Raw genomic sequence first — 23769 nt, 5'->3', positions numbered from 1 at the left:
CCACTGTAGCTATCTTTTTAGCAAATTAGTATTTAACAAATTTAAACTAGTTTACAAACCAGAATACAGAAGATGAAGGCCTAGTGACATGTTTTTTTTAATCCTTTCAAAATATTAATTAAAATCATGGTGATGGGGAAAGAAATTACCTTTTATCCTTATTTGTATTATTAGAATAAGCTTTCTTTTTACAAGTGCAGTGATTTTGATACCTTGTGACTTCTGAATTTGTTGGAGGAAGTCAGGCTTTTCTCAGTGTACTGGCATTTCAAAGAGTCAAATCCTGACACTGACATTCCTTTGAATAATATGGATTTTACTTTAGATTGCAAGTGCAAAGTGCAAAGAGAGTTTTTCTTTTTAAGAATTAATCATTTCAGATTAAATATAATTGCAACTTCAACTAATACCATCACAATTCTTTATGAGTTAGTCTCATCTAGATGCCTGATTTTGAGTGTATACCATTTCACGCTGAATGTTACAGGAGAAGGAAAATTATAGGTAACTATATGTAACTATATTTAAATACAGCAAAATAAATTTAAAATATGTTTGTTCATTGATCAGTATAGTTGTAACACAAATCAAACTGATAAATTTTTGAAGGCTTAAGTACAAAAAACTTACAGGAGATAATATTAAGGAAAAAAAGTTAGTGTCATGTTCAGAGTTTGGTGATATGTTTAAACTATACATACTTTTCTAAAACAGAATTCTTCCAACATTTTTGCTCATGCAATTGGTTTCAATAAAACATTTGAACTAGGTGTTAACTATCTGTTGATAGTTGCTATTCAGCATAAGGATTTTGCATTTAATTGAAGAAATACCTGTATTAATTTCTACCATGGAAAATTTTCAGCTTTTCAGTATAAATGATTGATTAGGTAAGTAGTGACATTAGTTTTAATAATTTATAAGAAATTGATTAAATAGTTAAAGTAGTATTTTATAAGTCTTTTTTTTTTTATTTAATACATATGAGAACAACTGCTCAGCAATTTTTAGATATAGGCCTACCCTGTTTAAAGGATATTAACTTTTATCTTGGAAATTACTTATTCCAGTGGTGATTATTTTTTTCCGTTTAAGGAATCTCTGTGTGCACACGTGTGTTTAATATATTGGAATGAAGAGCTTGTGATGCACCACTGAAATTTTTTTAAAAACTGAAAGAAAAAATGTTATCTGCAAAGAGCAGTAGGCTATTTTTTCCATTTTCTGTTAGCTTTATAAGTGTTCTTTAAAAATAAATATAGAAATAAAAATGTCTTTAGAAATACCTTTAAGTGTATCCTGAAGAGCACTCAATACACTTGAGTATTTAAATATCTAAGAGTGGGATTCAGGAGAGATGGATCCATTCTTTCCTCTGCTACAACCTCGAACCTCAGTCATTTACCTTCTCTGCGTCCCAGTTAGTGAAGTTGGCGTAATACCAAGCTTGCTGGGTTCTTGGTGAGATTTTCTTTAATTGATAGTTAAGTTAGTTTAAAATACCAGAAGGTTGACATTGTTGTAATTGCTGTTAGGTTGAAGAAGCTTTATTTCAAAATATTATTTTTCCTCTTAAGTTCTTCATGATTATTTTTCTTAATGGTAGATTAGTGCTATCAGTATAAAATGCCCATCCTTGCTAGTGACATTTGCAGGTATGATTGAATACTGCAAATACAACAGAACTATCTTGTAAACGTCAAGTTTTTAGGCTTGACTTTAACCGTTAAAATAAACGTTAGATGTGGTGTTTTACTGTAATTTATATTTTGTTTTGATTTGTTTTCATTTTCAGTTCAAGCTCAACAGCTGATGCAAATTCAGAGGAAACAGCTAATTTGGAAAAAGGAAAATCAACATTAAACCAAGTTTTGGAGTCTTTTTGTTCATATCACTGGCAACAGACTTTGGCTATGTTAAAATTCCTAATACAGGATGAAAATATTCCTATAGTTTGCAGTTGCAAGCAAACACATTTGGTCCACTCTGAGACTCTCAGTTCCCTTACTGAAGAAGATGTTCACATTCCATTTTGCAGTTGCAATGGACACATGCTGACACAAAGGTGCTGTTTACAAAATCAAAAGCCAAACACTTGTTTACCACCTCTGTCTGTTTGTATTAAAGATTTCCATTCTTTGTCATGCCAAGCTGTAGCAATTGGATGTATTAAGACAATGGTGAACAAAGCATGTAGTTCTCCTAAGTATTGTGCTGACCAATTGCAAAATTGTAACAAACATTCTGTGAAAGCAGCAGCATGTACATATTCAGCTAAGGACTGTGACCTCTTAAGCAACATTAAAAATTCAAACAGATCCCGCAGCCCATCGCCACCTCCACTATCACCTGTACACAGTAAAGAATTTGAATTGTCAGAAGGAATGGTTATGGAATTTCCAACTTTAGACAACAACAAGCTTGAAATATCTATCAACCAGCCTCCATCTCTCTTGCCAGCTGAAGGAAGCAAGGGAGAATTTGAGTATGAGGGTAAAACATGCCAAGGAAAAGAGATTGATTATTCAGATGGAACACTGGTATCAGCAGACCAAGAAAGCAATGATGGTTTTATGAACTCTGAAAAAGGTGAACATTCTGCCATTTTTCAAGATTTAATGGACCGCATTAATGAGAAGTTGAAATCAATAGACACTACAGATCTAGCAACAAATCTCGTAAAACTTTCTAGCAGTGACAGGGCACCAGAAAATGATGTCAAATTAGGAGACTTCATAACTTCTCTTTTGCATAATGCTAAGGCAAGTGATTACAGCTTTATGGAATTACTTCGCCAACATGATAAACAAGTGGAAAATAAAATTATCCAGACAAGATTTCGCAAGCGTCAGGAAACTCTATTTGCAACGTATAATTCTCCTGATTCACCAGTCATTCGACGACAGTCTTTGCAAATCAAGAGGGAGCTTGCAAGCCTTGATGAAACTATTGTAAGAAAAAAGTCAATTTCTGAGAGAAATACAAAGAAAGCTACAAAAAAAATTGAAAAAATGCATCCGAATAAAAGGCATCATTTTACTGTGATAGAAGATGAGACTTTGCAACATCTTGAAAGTAATCCATGTGTGAATTGCCAAACCAAACCAATGTGCTTTCCAGTACACCAAACAGAGTCTTTCAAACTACCTCTTACTAATTTTCAGACCAGCTCCAGCTTTTTAGTTCTTTCAGAAAACAGTGCTATTGCAGCCAGCCAGACAAAACTCCCAAATACACAAGGAGATTATGCAACCTTAAAAGAGACTTCTCAGATTCCTCTGAAGGATGAGAGTAATGAGATCTTGGGTAGAACTAAACGCAACATTGTGCCTCCTGGGTGGTACTCTGTGTATGTAACAAACAATATCATGTTTAGAAAGTCATCCAGTACAAAAAAGTCTTTGAAAAGTTTGGAAAAAATGAAAATAAATAAAGATGTTCATGCTGAAAGATGCAGTGACATAAATATAAGCAAAATTGTGAGAGACACAAATCTGCAAGTTGTTGTGGAGCGTTTAGAAGATACAATAAACTTAGCCAGAAAGACTAGCAGCTCATTGTTGGATAGTTACAAAATAAGCCAAAACTTAAAAGATAATGCTTATGAACAGGTTATGAACCCAGCTCCTAGAAGGGGCTTACCTTTCACTCTGAGTGAAATGGAATGCACAGGACAAAGCTTCCTTCCACATTCACATGTGCCAAGCAGCAGTAAAATCAAAGCAATTTGTGTTGCATCAAACACACAAGAAACTGTTATAGATCAAGAAATTAATGATGGTCTTTTGAAATCTCTGACCTTTAATTCAAGCAGTTCAACTTCCAGTAATGGGGACTTGCATGTATCATCTGAAGCTGGAGAGATCTCATCTCCCTTAAGCTACTCTAGTCCTATTAAGCTTATGTTTGTCTCAGAAGTTAACAGTCATGAAGGCATCAAATATACTTTGACATCTGCAGCTGCATCTTCTAAGGGAAACACAGATCTTTGTGTGTTTCAGGGGCCCACAAACACTTTGTTAGATAAAGAGGCCACAGGTGACCTTTCTCATGCAGTCTGTGTCAAGGGTTGTGATTGCAGTGAGAATGATACTAAGGAGGGGTCAAGCTATGTTTATGCAGAAGCAGTTACAAGCCCTTGTCCAGTTGGTCAAATTAACATAAATGACTCAAAAAAAAATGATGAAGTTGTGTTGAAATCAAGCAGCAGCAGTGAATCAGTTTTCAAAAGGAAACCTGGTAGACCAAAGAAAATAGGTCCTCAAGTAGTTAAGCAGGTTAAGAGACCTATTGGGCGGCCTCCTAAACCAAAAGTAGACATGAGTGGAGGCACAAAACCTAGACCTGAACTTAGCTTTGGTGGTAAAAGTCTCAAGTCTGATGCAGCAGCAATGGAAGAAGCTAACAGCAACAAAAATATTACTGTGACAGTTGTTTTTGGAAGGTCAAGAAGAACTAAGAGACATGTTACTGAAGGTAATCTAAATCTCATCAGCATTCTGCCCACACAACGTATTGATTCTAATTTTGCCAGTGATCCCAGCAGAGCAAGGCACAATGCAGAAACTGGAAATGCTTTGGCTGAAATGGTAAAAGCCTTCCAGAATCCTTCTACTGAAAAGGAGGTCTCGGGTTATGACTATGTCAGGCCTATCAAGAGTAATCTGGTGTCACCACATCCTTGCGGCAATGTTATACGGCAAATTAAGAAACCATTAACCACCGTTCGAAAACCTGGCAGGCCAGCAAAAGTAAAAATTTCTGGCATATCAGTGACTGTCAGTAGACTTTCACCTCAGGAAAGAAAAGTGAGCATCAGCAATGGTTTGCCTCCTTTACTACAGCAGAACATTTTAGAAAAAAACATGCCACAGGAAAGAAAAAACCAACTGTGCAGTAATATGGGTCAAGTAAAGAACGTGCAGAAAGATTCTAGAGAGGATGGATCCCATGATGTTACTACAACAGTGTCAAGAAAGCGTGAAATTCCATCAAGACACTCTCCTAGAGACAGAAAACCTTCACTGCATTTTTTGCATTCATTAGCATCTTCTAGTGCATTTACTTGTAGAAGTGCCTTACTACATAAATCTTACAAACTGCATTTGAAAAAAGCTAAAGAGCGAAAGCAAAAACTTACACAATCAAATCAGAGCACAGCATCCAAAGATACCTCAGAACTGAGAAATTCAGGAAATGATAAAAAGGATCTTAAGGATGGTGAATTCGAGCCTATTAATGAAGTATCATTGGATCCCATTTTTTCATCAAATCCCTCTCTCAGGTGGTGGCCTACTTCCACTTCAAGTGACACCTTGTTGGAAGAACTAAACAATAGATTTGAACAGATGACTAATACCTGGTTGAGAGTGGGGGGAAGTGAGTTTGACAAACGTGTATGTGAAAAAAGGGATCCCATTGAGCAAGACTGTAGTACTGAAATGTCAGACCCTCTAGACTCCTGCCTTGTAGAACTTGAAACATCACCTATAAAAATGCTTTTCCAGAAAAAGTGTAATATGAATGAACTCTGCACCTGGTTTATGCAAACTACAGAAACACAGTCTCTCTCTCTTGTGAGAAAGGCAAATGCTCGCAATCCCTTAGAAGTAGCTAGTACTAGAGAGATAAAGATGGAAACTAAACAATCTGATCCTAGTACTTGCCCTTTCAGAAAGCACTTTAAAAAGTTTGCACTATCCTCCCCTTCAAAACCATCAGGGAAATTGCAAATATTACATAACATGGTGAGGTCTCCAGTCTTGAGCATGAAAAGTAATTTCACTTTAGCCAGATTAAGAAGAAATGAATTTAAGAAGCTGCAGCATGATAGGTGGGGACAAACAAAAAACCTCTATAATCAGGCTCCTGGAGGCTGGAAATCAAAAAAGAAAAATCTGCAGTTGTTTTGTCAAAGCCAGTTGTTTAAAAGTACAAGTGGGGAAACCAGTGATGAAACACCCAAGCTCCAGGAGAAAAACGAAGTAGAAATCCAGCCCACTCAGACTTTGGTAGAGTCTCAGAATAGCCTCTTGCCAACTGAAAATGAAGCCAGAGATGCATTTGTTCAACAGATGATGGGATCTTCTGACTTTTACCCACATCCTGGTTTAACAAATATACTTAAGTCACATTCAGAGGCAAACGGAAAAATTCATTGCCAGCAAAATGTTAGAAAAGAACAAGGCCAAGATAAACTGTTTCAAAATACTTGGAAAGCCAAAACCTTTAAAGACTGTAGGATATTTCTGAGAAAAATCAACCATATTGAGCAGCACAATTCATTTAAGTTAAATAATGTCATTTATTCTCCTGAAACTGTTGACAGTAGAAGCACTCAGGCCTATATGGAAGAAAAAAGACATCCTCTTTTAAGGTCCCATTCTACTAAACAAAATAAATTCAAGAAACAAGAAAATGAAGTGGAAACATCTAAAGGATCTAATTCTTCTAAAGTGACTGAAAAGCTGGATGGCCAGTTTCACGGCAGACAATTAAGTAGTGTTGTAAACCAGGATGATAATCCTGCTGGTAGTTCTGAAGGTCTTACTAGAATAAACAAAAGAAAAAGCCCACAATGGGAGACCACTGATACAAATTTAAGAAAAAGGCATAAAAGACAATCATGCAGTAGTGGACAAATGGCACCTTATTACCCAAAGTACCAAGTAGGTAAGTTCCTGTTCCCCACTTCATCCTAAAATTGAAATCCTAAAGAATTGGAGAGGTCAAACAGCTAAGCACTTTTTTTTTTTTATTGCATGTTACTAATTTTAATTTCAGAAAAGTCATTAATTAAACATTGCATAACATCAGAATAATTCAGAAAGTGCAATTTTAAAATGTGTATGATGTTTTGCACCATTCTTTCAGCTCTGATAAGCTAACCAATATAGTTCAGACAGACAAGAAGTAAAGTTCTGACATTCTGAAGTCAGTCACAACTGGCTATTGACTTCAAAAGAACAGAATTTCATTCAATTTTGTAGTTTCTCATAGTGTGAGGAGCAGTAAGCTATAAAATGAAGCATAAATTCAGTGCATTAACATATAGCTGGTTTTTAAAAAATCTCATTGAATGATTTCTGTTACAAATCTGCAATAGTTTTGACAGTAAAAGACAGTATTTTGTACTTCTGAAAATTATTAAGTCAGAGACCCATTTTAGTATCCTTTCCGTGCCAGATAAAATCTGCTGACTCTAAGAGTTTTGCACACTGAATCCTTTCACAACAATTTAAAATGCAAAATTATTTTTGACAAGTACAATATACAGTTATATGCTAATTACTTTGGCTCAGAATCTTTTTAGGCTAGTGTGAAATAAAGTAATTCTTTTAAGATAGGCATTTATAAATACATTGTAATACAACTGTGATCTCAGAAGGCCATTATACTGCTTAGAAGGATAGCACATTCTGTTGAGTGAAGAGATCTCCTTGAACAGAAGTCTCAACTCATTTCAACAAAATGACTAAGGTGTGAAATCCTCATCAAGTAAAACAAAACTCCTGCAATGTGATTTAAATGACTGCCTTTGTAGAAACAATATTGTATTAGCTAATTTGATATATTGCTCAAATAAAAAAACTTTATTCAAAATATCAGAACAAAATCTTAGGTCCTTCTTTGTAGTCTATCTTGTAGAAAAGGATCTCTGATAATAAATGGAAAGGTTAATTTAAGTTGTAATATGAACAATATAATGACTCTTGTATGCGTTATTTCTTTTGTACTTCATGTGATATATAGAATTCTTCATATTAAGCTCATTAAGTATAACCCTACTTTTTCCAAAGTACAGCATTTTTTTTATCTGTAGACTACTACTCTTTTGTATATTAATTCATTGGTCTAGGGCCAAGCTCAGCATACATAACTTGTTTCTAAGAAGTTCAAACTTTTACACAAAATTGCTGTAAAAAAAAAAAACCTAGAAAAGGAAAGGATATCACATATCCATTTCTATATTTCAAATGAATAAAGAGCTCTCTCAAAACTCATTGAAAAAATGTTACATTCCAATTATATTTATCTGTAAATGTTTTGTTTCTACGGTAATGCAAGACCTATTACTGTGATATGGTCTCATGTTAGTTTTAATTGGGACTCAATTTTATCTACCTGATAACTTTCATCCTTTAGTTTTGGATCTTCAGGAAATCTGATAACTGTTTTGATATTTTACATTACGTCATTTGCAGTTTTTTGTTATTTTCCCTTTTACTCATGGTTTCTCATATCAGTCATTGTCTTTGGAAAAGCTATGGAAGTTCATTGATTCAGGAAATGTCAAAAGACAAAGAATGATGATTCTGGAATTGTCTCCACACTTGTAACCCCAGATCTTTCTTAGGGGTATTATTGCACTATCAGAGCATTGTCTGATATTGGAAGGATGTCTTGTTTTGCTGTGTTGATTCAACATTGTGTACTCTCTGCACCAGCCAAGGAAATCATACAAACATCTTTAGTCTAATATAGCTACTCCCTAAAAAGAAGCAACATGATTTCTAGCTGTGCATGCATGTGACTTCAAACATAATTCCTGCATCTGGAAGTTTAATGCACATGAGAACATCCTGTTTTGTTCATATGTTCTTTGGATTGTATTTTTGTTTATGTGGTATCATAAACTATATCATTGTTCTTGTCATGTTGCTTGAAATGTTGCTGTAGACACATTTATGGTCAGTATTTGAAGTTTTTCTTCAACTTTTGCGAATGTCGGGGTCTTACCAAATGTTCTTCAAAGAGGGAGATGTTGTGATGCTGGTTTATTGTGAAATATTGTAGCAGGTGGGCAGAATGTTCTTATCAAATTTTTATGTACACTTGGTTTTCTTACCAAATTTTTATGTACACTTGCATGTGTAAGCAGGAATAAACAATTGAACTCTTACAGCACAAGGTAGTGTCCAACAACCAAAACAAGCCATGCACTCATTGCAGCAACAGAAAAGAGTTAATTGCTTTTTCTCATTGCCTGTTCTATTCAAGATAAGGTGGCTGGTAGATACATGGGTCTATTTGATGTTTATCACTACTTCCAAATTATTGCTTCCACAATGTGTTTGATGTGTTGAGGGCCAGTTCCCTTTTACTCTAAAACCATCTTCTGGCAACTTTAATTTCTTTAGCAATACTGAAATGCTATTATTCTCCATTATGCAAAGAAAATTACATAAGCATGTTTTTAGGAAAGCATTTGTTTTCTTTTCACGAGAGTAGTTCACTTGTAACACTGAAGGTCACATTCACATGCTTTGAACTTGGGCAAAGGGTTTCAAGAAAGCCAAGTTATAATACAAAAATCTATTAATCCAATGGTAAAACTGGGACATGTAAAATTCTCATTTTACAATCTTACAGTGTATTGAATATTTTAAAATTCTGCTTCAGAGGGTGTGGACTTCATACAGATGGAAAAGAGACTGTGAACCTTCTACAGTAGCAGGCAGAGCTGAAATCACAGACCTGTGCACTTGCCCTTCATATAAGGGTGGGAGTTGGCATACACAAGCTTTTAAAAATCAATTGTTATCGCTTAAAGTTAGGATGTTTTCACCTAACATGAACTTTCTCATTTTCACCCTTGCATTTTGGCTTTTCTTCAAGTACTCTGGAGTTTTAAACAGATCTATTGAATTTGTCAGCAGAGAATATGACTTTTCAATTTTAATTTTTTATTATGTTTGAATGTGGTTTTTAAATTCTACCTTAATAAAATCAAGTTAGTGCAGTAGTTGAAAAGAGAATTTACTATTTTGAGAATCTTGTGGTCATTTCAAAGTTGGCTGCAAGAGTGAAGAATTGTAACTATGAAAATGTTGGTGTTGTGAGTCTAATTGGTCTGTTCATTGTGCACATAAAATAAATCTGTATTAATATTATGGACAAATATTTTCTTAAACTTCCATTACTACAAGTTTGCTAAAAATTGGAAAGGAAAATTTTGTAAATTCTTTTTTACACATCTGTGTTAGCATGGCTTTAGTGTTCCAGTATTTTTGCTTATTTGTCTCGTGGTAGTGCAATCCAGTAATGATAAAGCTACAAATGGGAATGACTTTCCTACTACAGTGAATGACCTACTTACAAACAAGACTGGTTTTAGCAGGTTGTTCAGCTTTCATGAAGGACCACATTCAACACCCCTAATGAGTGACAAATTTAAAGTATTAGGTTAGGAAAAGTGCAGAGTAGACATAGTATGACAGTCATTAAATCTGTTAATTTTAAGAAGGCTCTTTTCACAAAGGCTTTTTATCAGAGGATTACTTGGCTCTAAAATAAGTTTCACCTGTGATGCCGAGTAAGCAGAAGTTTTCATACATGTAGTTGCCAGACCAGAAGTTACCTTTTCACAGGCAGAAATAAACTGAAGTAAGAGCATTAATAGAAATATAAGAAGAATGTGAAATGAATGGCTGTTCTCAGTAAGTGGGCCATTTTTAATGCAGAAGTGTAAAAGCAGAAAGGTACACTTGATATATAGTTGACTATACATGTATAATAAATCCTTACTTAATGAACCTCAGTGAACTTAGTGGTCTCTGCCTCATTCCCCATGATGCAACAACAGCAGCTCCCATGCCACAGTCTAATGCTCCATTTTGTTTTACACTCTGGAGTTCTACTTGCCAAATTACCTGCTCTTCTTTCCTTTATTTTTCTCACATCATGTGATCTAGTGTGGGGTGTGTAGATTTTGGGTGCTGTTTAGTTTTAAACTGCAGTTATTTGCATATTGCCTTAGAGCATGCTGTTACTCATCTTCTTTTGAGGGTTCTGAGCTAAGGATTTTTACTCATGCTTCTTTGAAGAATGGACTTTTTTAAAGAACTTATCTCTGAGGTCTTCAAATTTCTTTACCTGCTAGGATATGTAGTTTTCTGTAGTTTAGTGCCATGCTCATTAAGGCTTTGTTTAAGATTTATATACCCAGTTTTATACCTAAGCTGGGGTGCTTTTCTCATAACTTTATTCAGTATTGTTTTGCTGTCTGTTTTTAATTTTACCTCTGCAAAAACTGAGACACTCACAGTCATGTTTTCCTATTTGTCCTCAGTCGTGGGGAAATGTCTGGATTTTTCAGCTTTCTTTAGGGAACTGGTAATACTAAATAAATATAGACAATCTTCTGTTTTTCTTTGTAAGCCATTTTCTAGAAGAGAAAATAGCAGTCTTCCAAGGTCTGCACAGAGCTTTTGAAAATCTGACAAGTACATATCCTTTTTTAAATCCTCTCTTGCTGTTGAGAGTTCATGGCCTTGAAGCAGAGCTTCTGTTGCTGTTAAATAGAAAAGGAGGAAAGTCAATCAGAAGAACCTGTGAAGATGTAACCTGTAAGTTAAGTATTTATGTAGTCTGACCATGACCAGAGCAGATTAGTTTTGTTGAGACAATTCCACATTTTGGTGTTGAAAATAGTTCAAGAGAGATGCTTTAATTCATAGGAGTCCCATGTACTGTGTCTTACTTTGCATTTCTCTATTGTTTATATGCTAAAGCTAGTGCTGCTTTTTTACTTTCACCAGATCTTTGTAAAGTGTCTTATACTGGAATCTTCAATTAGTTACATTCAAAAAGTGCAGGTTCTGATTCCAGAATGGGGGGGGGGGGGGGGGGGGGGGGGGGCGGAATTTAAAATGGTGTGAGATGACTGAGTTGTTGTTTGCACGTATGGTTGGGTAGATTTTCCTTTCCTAATTCATCTTTCACTCATCAAAGGATAGTTTTAGTCTGACCCCCTTGATGGTTTGAAATCTTTTTCAGATTTTTAAGCCAAGTATAATGCTGCATTTATTCAGTATTCATCCTTTTGCTTGTGGTGTCCTTTTGCTGTAATTGCACTGTCATGCCTTGAAGATATTGTTTAAACAACCTTTGAGACTAATAGAAATATTTTTGTTATTTGGTAACTGGATATTAATTTAATACAAATAGTATTTTAGCCATATTTTAAGGACAGTACTTCCTTATCAAAAACCTTTTTATCTCCAATGTTTCCTGTGGTCAACATGGAAAAGAAAGGCTCTCTGAAATGTCCTTGAATCTTGGGTGTCACTGAGAATGCTGTGTCTCTGAAAGCTGTTGACAACCTTCATGTTCTAATTAAGACAGATATTTTTACAGTGATCAACAACTAATTAGGTGGATGTATCTGAAAGGAAATTGCTGTACCTGAAAAGCCTGATATTTTCAGAACAGTGTTTTGCCAGTATTGCCATGCACACCCCACTGCAGCATCACAGCTTGGCGGGTTTGCCCTTGGTGGCAGTCAGAGCTTCCTGTGTTCAATGCCAGGTTGAACATGATGGTGGTTCTGGGTGTGTGATCTGGATAAAGAAAGTTTTTGGAGTCCTCATTACCCATGTTTACTTCATAGTTATTTCAAGAAACTTATTTTGAAAGAAATTAGATTAAAATATTTGGAAATCAGAATTACAGGTTTTACCAAATACAGTTATATAAAAATATGTGATCTATAGACCTGTACCTGAATGTATTTATGTATAGGGATATGTGCTACCTGTAAACCTTTCTAAGATATGATCTTAAGTGAAAATCATTTATTTGAATAACTGCAAGTAGAAACTCGATTGAGACGCCAATTTCAAGTTATTTGGATTTTTTTACTTTGTTGCTTACAAGGGTTTTTTAAGTAGTGCTTTATAAAAAGCTAGAAAGGTTAATCTTATTTCACTGCTAGTCAAATGAAAGATTGAAGTTATTGTAACTGAGTAATAATTATTATGTACTCCACAGTCCTAACCAGGTTAGGACTCAATGTTTTAATTGGTTGCAGTGTAATTTGATAAAATAATGCTGTTCTTGAGACACATCTCTGTCCATCATCTCCTTTCAATGCATGAGCTATCATCTTGAAAACCATCTATGAAAACCACAGTTTTCATATCTCCTCCATCAATTATTTATTTTTTCCCATTGTTGGATTGCAAGCTTTCAGCAGACTTACTTGTTTTCTCACCTAAATGCTCAGTTTATATTTCATTCTCAGTGTGTGATTTTTCATAAATTTTTTTTGTAAATTAATAATTTAATAAATCAGAAGATCTGTATTTTCCCTGCAGTTTTGTACCTTTTTTACAAAGGTGTGCACACTTTTTCAAGGAGGGTGATGAGCCCAATTGAGATGTCAAGTCATTGCACATAAGCTCTGCTCCTGTAGTGGAAATTGCATCTTTGCCATTGGCTGTCTCTTTCTTTGTTGGCTGTCCCTCTGCTTCTCGTATCTCATGGCACTTATTTGTAGTGTTGCACCAGTGCAGCATTGACTTGTGCTTCCTCTGTGCTCCATGAGAGCTGCCTGTGCCGTTGTCCCAGAGGTGCCTGTCCTGCACTGGTGCAGCACTGGGGCCCTGCTGAGCTGTTGTTAATTTCACAGCATTGCAGTTACTCATTTTGTTTATTCAGACCCATGTCTGAGCCACAGTTCAGACCAGCCAGGCCATGACACTCTGGTTATTCCACATTTCTCTGCATCCTGCCCTCATACTTTGCTCTCCTTTAGTACCACACTGTAACTGATTCTCAGATGATGCATCAGCTTTGCTTTTATCCCAGTCTGTGTGTTTGTGTGCCCAAGCATATCCTGCAGAAGACAAGTGCAGCCCAGTTTTATTCCTGTTTTGATTTTTTACTGCGTGTTTCTCATTGTGTACTTTGGCCGGTCCATTCTATCTACTCCATACACCTGCCAAGAGATTTTTAATACCATGAGAAAAATGTCAGTCAGCTTTTGTCACAGATTGCTTCAAACCCAGATATGGAATTCTTTTGTAAAATCCATACCAGATTTTTAATCTTTTTTTTTTTTTTTTTCATATGGAAGACCAGGTAATTTAATTTTTTTCCTACAGTGTAAAGATATGTCTTTTGCAAGGTCAAGCTGTTTAAACAGATTTCATCTTCCTATCTCCATGCTTTTGGGCCAACAGCTCTGGATGCTTTATAACCCTGGACACGTTGCAGTTTCTGCTGCCATATTCATGGCAAATTGCACATTCTGTTCTTATGGGACAGGTTAAGCAAATTTTGTTTCTCTGTATTTTTTCATAACTGAAAGGGAACCATTTTCTGTTGCTGATTCCTTTCATGTTACAGACATCAGTAAAGGCTGTTTAGATTATTCTTCAATTTCTTTGGAATACAAATAATTGTATGTCTTGCTGTGTCAAGAGGATGTAAACCTTTAGTGAGAAACTTCATCATTTGTGGAGGCAGTGTGCCCTCTTCTGTATAATTTTCTTTGATTTCATCAATCTGACTGGATTTTACTATTTGATTTGTCTTTTCAACAGCAGAATCTCACGTGACTTATGTCTGTTTTCAGCAGCTTTATTGGTTCCTTACCACAAATTAAATTTAGACACGAGTTTCACACTTTATTTCAGTGGCTGTGCCACTCCCTTACTCTCCATCCTCCACTTACTGCCACGTCCTCCTTTCTGTCTCCACTTCTGGGCATCCATTAGAGGAATCTGCTGCTGTCTTCTATCATGATTGCTCTGTTAGTGGGGCAGATACCTTAACTTGACTGCAGCTCTTTCTTCAGTTAAGATCAACTTTAGATTACTTTTCTTGCTTCATGCACACCAGTAGAAATGGCCTTAAAATTAACTTAGGACTTAAAATACTTTTAAAAGCGTATGTCTGAATTTCTGCTTGGTTTGGGATGTTTTGTATCAGTTGTCAAGCCATCAGTGAGTAGTGTGGCTACAATCAAGTTTTTCCAAGTGGGTCTTACTTAGATATTCTTACTCTTTGTTTTCATTTTGTATCTCAGGGTAGAATACCTGTAAATTATGATTCTGCTAGGTATGAGAATGATGAGGCTTTCACATTTCGTATTAAAATACATGCATACATGAAAACTAAGGTGTTCAGGGAAGTCAGTCTTTTTAGATGGATCTTGTCACAGGTTCCTATTACCTAAGGTGTGGATTTCAGAAACAGTCAGATATTATACTTGATGTATTACTGACACAGGCCTGCCCTCAAAGCTCTCTTATTTCAAACTATTGCAATCTTGGTCCAAACAATGGATTATTTCCCCGTACATGAAATGGAAACCTAGCTGAAAAAATCTTATCTAGAAGCTGTAAGAACTTAAAATATTTTTCTTTAAAAATAAATTCTTATTCTCACTTGAATTTTGCTCTTTTAGTTTATTTTTAGTTTATTTTTGAAATTTAAGAAATTTATTTACAATGCAAGTAAATAGTTAAGAGCTATACTTAAGGTATCAAGTCTTAAAATTTGATGGTTGTTGTTACCTGTCTTTCTAGTTTAGAGTTCTTGAGATGTGTGTTTGAATAAATTCTCTTGTGTATCGTATTTGTTGCTGACATTTCCTATTTATCAGTTTACTACTTGCAGCTGGTTTTAAATTACATTTAAGTAGTAGAAATCTCAGAAAAGGAAATTACTTATTTGCAAATTGCTGTTTGACCTTCCTTAATTCAGAAGCCTGGTGGGTTTTAAACCACCCAGGGACTGTCTCATCGTATTTTTGAGATGATCTCTCTCAGTAACATAATTGCATTTATAAAGTCAAAAAACTATTATGGATTAAAGATTTGAGCTCAAATGACAGGACTTCCATAGCTGCATTCATCACAGCACTGAGATGGAGGCATTGTGCTTCCTCAGAACAGCCTGAACCAGCAGCACACATTGTTCTGAACCTCCAACCTTCACCTTATTGTGCCTCATTCCAAACCATTTTTAATGATGATTAGGTAGAAAAAAAAAAAAAATAGCAAAAGCTTTTCTTCTATTATAGTATGTTTGTGAGTCAAATACAACAGTGCTCATCTGCACAACAGGTGTTTAGGGTTTTTATTCATTTGCATGCTGCTAACTTCTAGTAATAACTAGAAATTAGTTTTCTTTCAGGGAACTGATGATCAGAGGAAGGCTTGTTTCATGGTGGTGCCTAGAAGCCAAGAATTCATTATGTTCATCATCAAATTAATGATGCTGCCTTTCAATTGTTACAATCTTAGCTGCTTTTTGTTCCCAAGATCTTCTAAGACAGTATGCTATGAACAATTTGAGATCATAGAATTTTTTTTTCTTTATCAGGTTATGTACTATCATCGCTAGTAAATTACCCTCAAATTTTATGACTGGTTCATGCCCACTTCAGTGATAGCTTACATTAATATTCTACTTCCTCATTCTTGAAGAACCCTGTGCCTTCTGTGGACTGCTAAAAGTCTGTAATACCACAAAACATGGTGATTCTTGTCAAAAAGATCCCTGTTCCACATAACTTTCTGTCAGGCTGCTTTAAATAATTAAAACTTTAAAAGGGGGAAGGAATGTTGTTGCTATTTAAACTTGTCAACATATATTCAAGTCTGCCCTGTATTTTGGGGAGCCATTAGAATGGAGCTCTGTACTTCCATGGCTGTGCAAGCCTGATTAATTTATTTTTAAAAAAGAGTTTTAGTTCCCAAATTCTTCAATGAAATTGCAATTTAAACCTTTTATATTGCCTATGATTGGTTGTGTTGGGGAGAAAGTTACGTTATTTTTCTACCCTCACTCTGAATCTGTTGCCATCCATTCTGCTTGTCAAATGTTTAGCTGAAAATGTAACCACCTGCTGTTCAGTGTTACTGTTGTGCTGTGGCCTTTGAAGATGAAGTACTAATGTTTAGTACTGCTATGTAATTTTGTCTCTGCAAGTTAAACTTAAAGCTTGAACAGTGTGTGGGTATCTCCATTTATAGATTTAGAAAAATCTACCAGTCAGTAAGTAATGCTCTTTCACTGACAGGCCAAGAGAGCTCACAAATCCCTGGTTGCCTCTTCTGGCTATCTTTCTTATATATTTTTTATGTATTTCATTCATATTTCTTTTTTTTTTTTTTTTCTGATCCAAGAAAACAACTCTGAGTTAATCTGAAGAGCAAAATAAACTTTCCACCATAATTTCAGTCTGGGATTATGGCCGGTTCTGACTTCCCACCCTGTCTTTTTGTCTCCATTCAGTTCACCATTCAGTTCACCTCCTTTGTATTCTGTACTGTTTTATTTGTCTTAGCACTCCAACTGTGTTAAACTCAACTCTTATATTTAACTTTTAAGACACCCTGAATATTGCTTATCTCCCCATCTTGCTTTGATTGATTTCCAGGGCATTTCTTTCTCTCTCTGATTCCCAAATGAGATTCTATCCACACCACTGAAATATGTTATTTCATATTACAATGAGAATCCAGCTGGTAAATGGAAATGAGACATTAAAATTTTTCTTTGTAGATTTCTTTGCTGCTGGGTTTTGGCATTGTGGAAAAAATGAGTTTAAATTTTAGAGACAATCAGTCAGCCTGTGCATGCTTGGCTTGCTGTCTTTTCAATATATATTACATTAACAAATCAGTCTCTGTTGGAAATCATACTGAGGCTACTGTAGTCATTGTAGATTTTAACCTAGTGTATTCCACTAGTTACTTTTTGAGAAACTGTTTGAGTAGAATGTGTACAGAGAGCATTTTTTTAAAAAAATTCTGTTTAAGTTTTACTATTTCTACTCAGTATTTCTGAAACCTTTCTGTAAAAGCCTCGAGTCAGTGCTGTGTGTCACAGATGCTGCTATGCTTTCCAGGCTATCAGTCTGCAATCACTGCTGGCAGTGTTTAACAAGTGCAGTTTGCAGAATTTCTGTCAGACAGGAGCGTGAGAGCCAGTTTGACCTTGCTCCCAAATAGTGGGGAAGGAGATAATTTACCTGTACGTGTGGCAGAAGACTTAGAGAAACATAGCCCTCCAGTGATACATTCATAGCTGTTTTACAGCACACAGCATTTATGGCAATCTCTGATGGGAAATGCTGAGGACTGACCTAACAGATATGAGACATTTTACCCATTCCAACTTTTTCTTTTTCCTACTTTTTTTCAACATATTGTGACAGATTAACTCAGCAAATACATGGACTAGCACAAGCTAGCCAGATTTTTTTAAACTTTATCATTTTCATATGACAACAACAGGTGTCAAATATCCTGTTTTTCCAGAAGTATGTGGCTCCAAACTGCAGAGAAAATAAGCAGTTCAAAGAATATTATTTTCCTTTTGTACTTGGCAGCCTCAACTTTTCTGGTGTTGCTCTCCCATCCTGCTATTAAAAATCATTATTTCTAATAGTATAATGATGATCTGGGTAAAACTAAAGAAAGAAATGTGAATTTAAAAAAAAATAGTTGTGTTCAGGCAGTTTTAACACGAAATGTGGAAGAGAACAAGGTTTTCTTTAGCAGTTAGAAGCATGGGGAAGCCATTAATTGCTTACTTCAGTAGAAGTAAGAATTCAAACCTTTCTATTTATTCCTTTTTATTTAATGATAAGAGGAAAAATTTTGGGGGAGAGATGATCCCGTTAGGCCCCAGCAGGTCTGTAAACTTAACTACACACAGGGTTCTCTGCTTAGCCAAGGAGACCAGAGAGGACCTGAGAGTCCATCAATGTTCTCTGATCTGGCTGCTAAGATGAGTTAGAGTAACACTGGGGTGATTTGTTAGAAAGACACAGGCAATCCATCCTTTCTGCAGCGCTGTTGAAGACAGATGGTAAACTCAGAGGTGGTTCAGTGGTGGTGATGGGGGAGCTAGGAGTTCCATCCAGCACACACAAAACCATCCTGATGTCCTCACTGACTGCTCCAGACCCACTGGTTTGGCGTGCAGCAGCTTCCAAAGAAAGCCCAGAGCACGTGAGGGCATTCCCAGCTGGCACTGACCCCGCAGTGTGTCCAGGCACAGTGAGCTGTGCCCATGTCCTCAGTGCCACATCTGCCACCCCTCTGTGCTCCACACGGCTCTGGGGAAGAGTCAAACCTCTGAGACTGAGCAGAGAACCTGCTTAGGGGCTGCTGAATTTGGCTCCCCGAGGCATTTTTTCAGATTGCTCTTGTTTCAGATCAAAAATATAGATAGTCATGTTTCCATATTCCTTTTTTTTGCTCTTTGCTTTCTAAGAAGAGACAACAATTATTAACGATCAGTCGTTATACATGGTGAAATAGAAAAGTTTTTCAGTTTAGCAGTAAATATGTTACTAGCACTTCAAGACCTAGAGAAAAGGGCTAGGAGAGGGTAGTATAATTAAAGATTAAGAAAAAATACTGAACTTTCAAGAAATCTCACTAATTTGTCATACAAATTGTGAAAAAAATGAAGATGATTTTCATTATTTTCTCTGTAATTTTAGCACTGTTGTCCTGTCTTCAAATTCCCCAGTGAAAACAGAGCTGTTGGATATGCCATGGCTGGAGTTTATGTTCCATGTCACAGAAGCACCTGTAGCTGATTTCCACAAATCACATGCACAGAAGCTGATTAACTGAGTCAGTCCGAAGTGAATAAAAACAAAACATATGATAATTGCTGGAATGGTAAATACATGGCATCAGAATTGCAAATTCTAACCTTTTTAGAGACCATTATGTAAGGTCAGTATATGTGTGTTGTCTAGGAAATTGAAGGGAACTCCATCTTCTTACTGGTGTGAGTGTTGGTAGTGCAGAGCTCCAGGGGCTGTAAAGTGGGGATATTCTTCCAGGCTCTCCTGAAATAGGCTTCCTGGCTTCTGGGTCTGTCAGGCTGTAATCTGAATTCTGTGTAACCTTTTCTTTAGCTAGGAATGCTGTGGAGCTTGTGCAAGTAGAGTGGAATAAAATTTAGAGTAGAATCTATTAATGGATTTGACTGGAAAAATTCAAGTGCTTCTGTTTATCCCTTTAATTACACTCTCTGATTTAAAAATATTTAAATACGCCATTTTAAAGCACTTTGCAGCTATGTACTACTTCATAGTTTGCAATTTCTTGGTTCCCAAGGCATTTATGTTCCTTTCAGATAGCAACCACTGCCACCAAAGAAAATAAAATGAAAACCCAAAGCCACTTCAACCCTTAAAAAACCCAGATCAAATCTTTCCTGCCCTATCCTTCATTTAGCTGTTGGGTTGTTGTTAGAAGTTACGTTTTACCTGGCCATGCCTGAAAAGCACAAAACCAGTAGGGGTGAGGAAAGCTGCTAACTGCAGAAGTCACCCTTAACACCATCTCCCATATGCACTTAATCCCGTGGTCATAAGAAAAGCTTTTGACTTTCTGAGGGCAAAAATCCAGCTCTGAAGAGGTTGTAAACTCCAGGAAGTAACCTTGCTGACTGAAGTCCTGTCCCTCATCTACACCTGCACTCCTTTTCCTTCAGGAAGGAAGAGATCAGAGCAACCCTAGGGAAAGGGTACAAGGCAAAACAAGGCAAAAGATGGAGGCTGAATAATGGCACAAGGAAATGCAGGGCACGGGAGCAGTGCACCAGTTGGAGGGTTGGGAACTAGTGTTAGTAAATAAGAAATTTCTGTTTCACTGCCATGGCAGAAAGGCACACAGCCTTGAGGGGAGCTTATATTAAAATGTGAAAGAATTAAGGCTGTTTCTGATATCTGCGACAAACAACAGTGAATTGTCATTTTAGCTGTTACCTGAGCTCTGTCCCTTTTGCTGTGACATAGGAAACGTTTTCATCAAAGTCAGTCATTGGTATTTGAGTAACACAGGCCAGTGTTTTAGGGTATAGTCCTACACTGGCTGATGTCCTCAGCTACTCTGCTCACCCATGTGAGCACTACACTGCAGCACATCCAGTCCTTCAGAATGTGCACCTGAGTTCTGTGATGAAAGTGTTCTCCTCAAATGCAGCAAGTAAAAGCCATTTTTGCTGCTTAAATACCCCTTTGGTAGGAAACTGTGTTCAGATGGGTTTTATCATGGTGATTACCTCCTTCCCTTAATTACAGTATGTAGAACATTAGTTTTAGTAATTTTCAACTTTGTATCATTCTTGAAGGTCTGGAAAACTTTGAAAAGGATGGTGAGAAACAATGTATCACACCTGGGACAAATCACTGCAGGAGGTAGACAGTAAAATAAAAGGGGTGAAGAGGTTTAAAATGAGGATTGAAATTGTCTTCTGAGTGTGTTTGGTATCTTAAAGCACTTCTGACTTTTTTATATATTAAGAAAGACATTTTTGATAATGAGGATGGTGAAACACTGAAGGAGGTTTTCCAGACAGATGCTGGACACATTCTGGATTGGGATGGATGGGGCTCTGAGCAACCTCATCTAGTTGAAGAGGTCCCTGCTTATTGCAGAGGGGTTGATGACCTTTAAAGGTGTCTTCCAACCCAAACTGTTTGATGATTCAATCCACACATCCATCCTAGTCTGCTTAGTGACTTGTACAAAGGACTTCTCATGTTACTTTTTTCCCTAGATTTCAAACAAAAATACTGTCTATATGCAAGTCCTTCCATGGCTGCACTAAATTGATGTTTGTCAGCAATAAAAACAAGCCCCAAAGTCCTGCCCAGTTCCTGCTCTGTGGCTTTACAGTAGTCAGCTGGAGATGATTTAAGCAAGGCCAGCTGCTACTGCATCTCCTGCAAAGGAGCAGCAGGAGCAGGAGACTGACCTGGGACAGGTGCTGCCCATGGACAGGCCTCAGCCATTCCCACACAGACCAAATCCATTTTACAGCGCAACACAGTCAGCTTCTAATCTCTGTGTTTCTGGAACACAGTGCACTAAAACGACAACAAAAACCCTCAACAGAATACGGGATCTGCCACCACCTCATCTTGCCTCTTATCAGCTTGTTTGCAGGGCAAGAGAAAAGTGTACTAAACTTTTTCTCATTTTTTCCCTCTCCTACCCCCCACTTCTTTCCTCACAGCACGCTACAAGTGAAAGTCTCGGAGCCGCAGAATTCAATAGACATGAACACAGAAAATGAACATTTGAAGTCCATAAAGATGTGCCTTAATCAGCCCACTGAGTGGAATCTGAGTTTTTCAGCAGCATCTCTCGCCAGCTGTAAAGTTTTTAACCAAAATCTCAAAACTGATGAGAACAAATAGATTGCAGCTGTTCTTGCACTATTATTTTGTACATTGTTCCTGATTTTTTTTTTCTGCTAAATAATAAGCATTTATTACATTGATCTTGAAATGATCTTGTGTGATTTGGCTTTATATACTACTAGCATTATTCAGTTTGATGTACTTTTTCTTTTCTAAATATGAAGTTTCACATCTGACCATCATGAAATTCTTGCAGTACAAATTTATATCAGAATCGGATGTTCCCCTTTAATGGTATTGTGATTTTTCTATGTTCTTTAAATTTAACTATGGTTTCCCAATTTTATTTTTGTGCACGAAAGTTAATATATTATGTAATTTGTGGCATAGGTCACCATGTAAAGATTTATGGTAATAATTCAAACCAATCTGTAACAGGTGGAGACCGACTACCTCGAAGCAAAGCAGTACAATGGTAAATTATCTGAGGAGATCTCCTTCACCAATGGATTGAAATGTGTGGAAGCACCAGTTTGTTTCTGCAATATGCTTTCATCTTCACTTACCTTGAGGACTTCTGTGTGACAGTGTTTAATGACCCTAATGTCTAAAAGAAAGACCAAGCCTGCTGGAGAATCTCGTGAAAGATTGTCATTCAACAAATCTGTATCTGCACTTTTTGAGGTTTCTGCTAAATGGTCTTTCCTCCCCCTTTGTTTAATGAATTTATGCCTGCCACCAATTAAAATGGATGTAAATGCTCTTCCTATTTCTTTTTTTCCGTGTACTTTGGAAATTCAATGTAAAATCAAAATTTTATCTCTACTCAAAGAAGTAGTAAATGGTTGTAGCTGACTACATTGTAGACATTCCATGCTTTAATGATCTTAGCAAGGTTCATGTACTTCATTCATCAAAACTATTATTAATAGAGCTATAACAAAAGTGTTAGAATAAAACCATATAATATACTTCTCTTTTCTGGAGTCATACATTCAGTAGCTAGAGTAGAGGTTTCTTAATTCATGATGAGTTCTCTGTCCTTTACTTGACAAGAATTAATTTTCCAGAAGGAAATTTCCTTGGAAGACACTGTATTTTATAAAACAAAGGTTTTAAGGATTCGCCTTACAAAACTGAAGATGCACTTCCTCTTTACAGGGGTTTGTTGGTTTGCAGGTGCAATCCAGTAACTGAAATAGAGATTGTTATGAATTTTGGTGTCACAAAGAGATTGTTACGAATTCTGGTGTCACAAGATCCCAAGAGGGTATTGAGTCACTGACACATTGGACGTTATTAAAAGTGCAGAATGTGATTAAAAGAATAAACATTCATCATGGTTTGAGCTATTTAGAAGGTCTTTATGTATCTCAACTGTTACATGCATGTGGATTCTGTGGGGGAAGAAAGCCAAAAGGAGGATTAACTTCCCAGGGGAGAGGAACTGAAGTTGACTTCAGTGGAGCCCCACCAAAGCACCAGGAGTCAGGCAGGACACAGGAGTCTTACAAACGCTGGAGCCAATGCAGCTGGAATTGTTTGTGTGCCCATGGGAGGAGATGCCACATGGATATTCTGATTTCAAAGACCCAGTAAATACCAGAACCTCATTGGTTTTGACATGTCTCCCTTAGCTCCAAGCAGAAGCCTGCTTTTTGTTAACTATTATTATTATAATATTCCTTTGAGTTTTAGTTGGCTCAAGAGTTTTCAAGCATAACCCAGGCTCGCCTGCTCATGCTGTCCTTCAGCCTGGAGAGCAACTGGCCAAAGGCCTGTTCTCAAGATGAAGCTGTTTTAGTCCACAGGCTGAAAAGACTGAATACACAAGCAAACAATTGGTTTTAAGAAACAAG

General features: G+C 36.6%; 1 protein-coding gene across 8 annotated transcripts in view; it reads left to right on the top strand.

Annotated features, from left to right (window-relative positions):
- LCORL (ligand dependent nuclear receptor corepressor like) overlaps positions 1 to 23177 on the top strand; it is an 81584-nt gene extending 58407 nt beyond the window's left edge. For 3 of the 8 annotated variants that reach the window (XM_083861483.1, XM_083861486.1, XM_083861485.1), the window contains exon 7: positions 1796 to 10918. In XM_083861483.1, coding sequence (XP_083717609.1) covers positions 1796 to 6701 — 4906 coding nt within the window. In that variant the 3' untranslated portion in view covers positions 6702 to 10918. Of the gene's footprint in view, positions 1 to 1795; positions 10919 to 21783 lie in introns of those variants that run through there. The other 5 variants (XM_083861489.1, XM_083861484.1, XR_014590089.1 and 2 more) reach the window with 5 other exon arrangements.
- Positions 23178 to 23769: the final 592 nt, after the last annotated feature.

The sequence above is a fragment of the Zosterops lateralis genome (assembly GCF_965231275.1).
Source record: "Zosterops lateralis genome assembly, chromosome: 5".
Classification (NCBI taxonomy): Eukaryota; Metazoa; Chordata; class Aves; order Passeriformes; family Zosteropidae; genus Zosterops; species Zosterops lateralis.
This window is presented reverse-complemented; position numbering and strand designations above follow the sequence as displayed.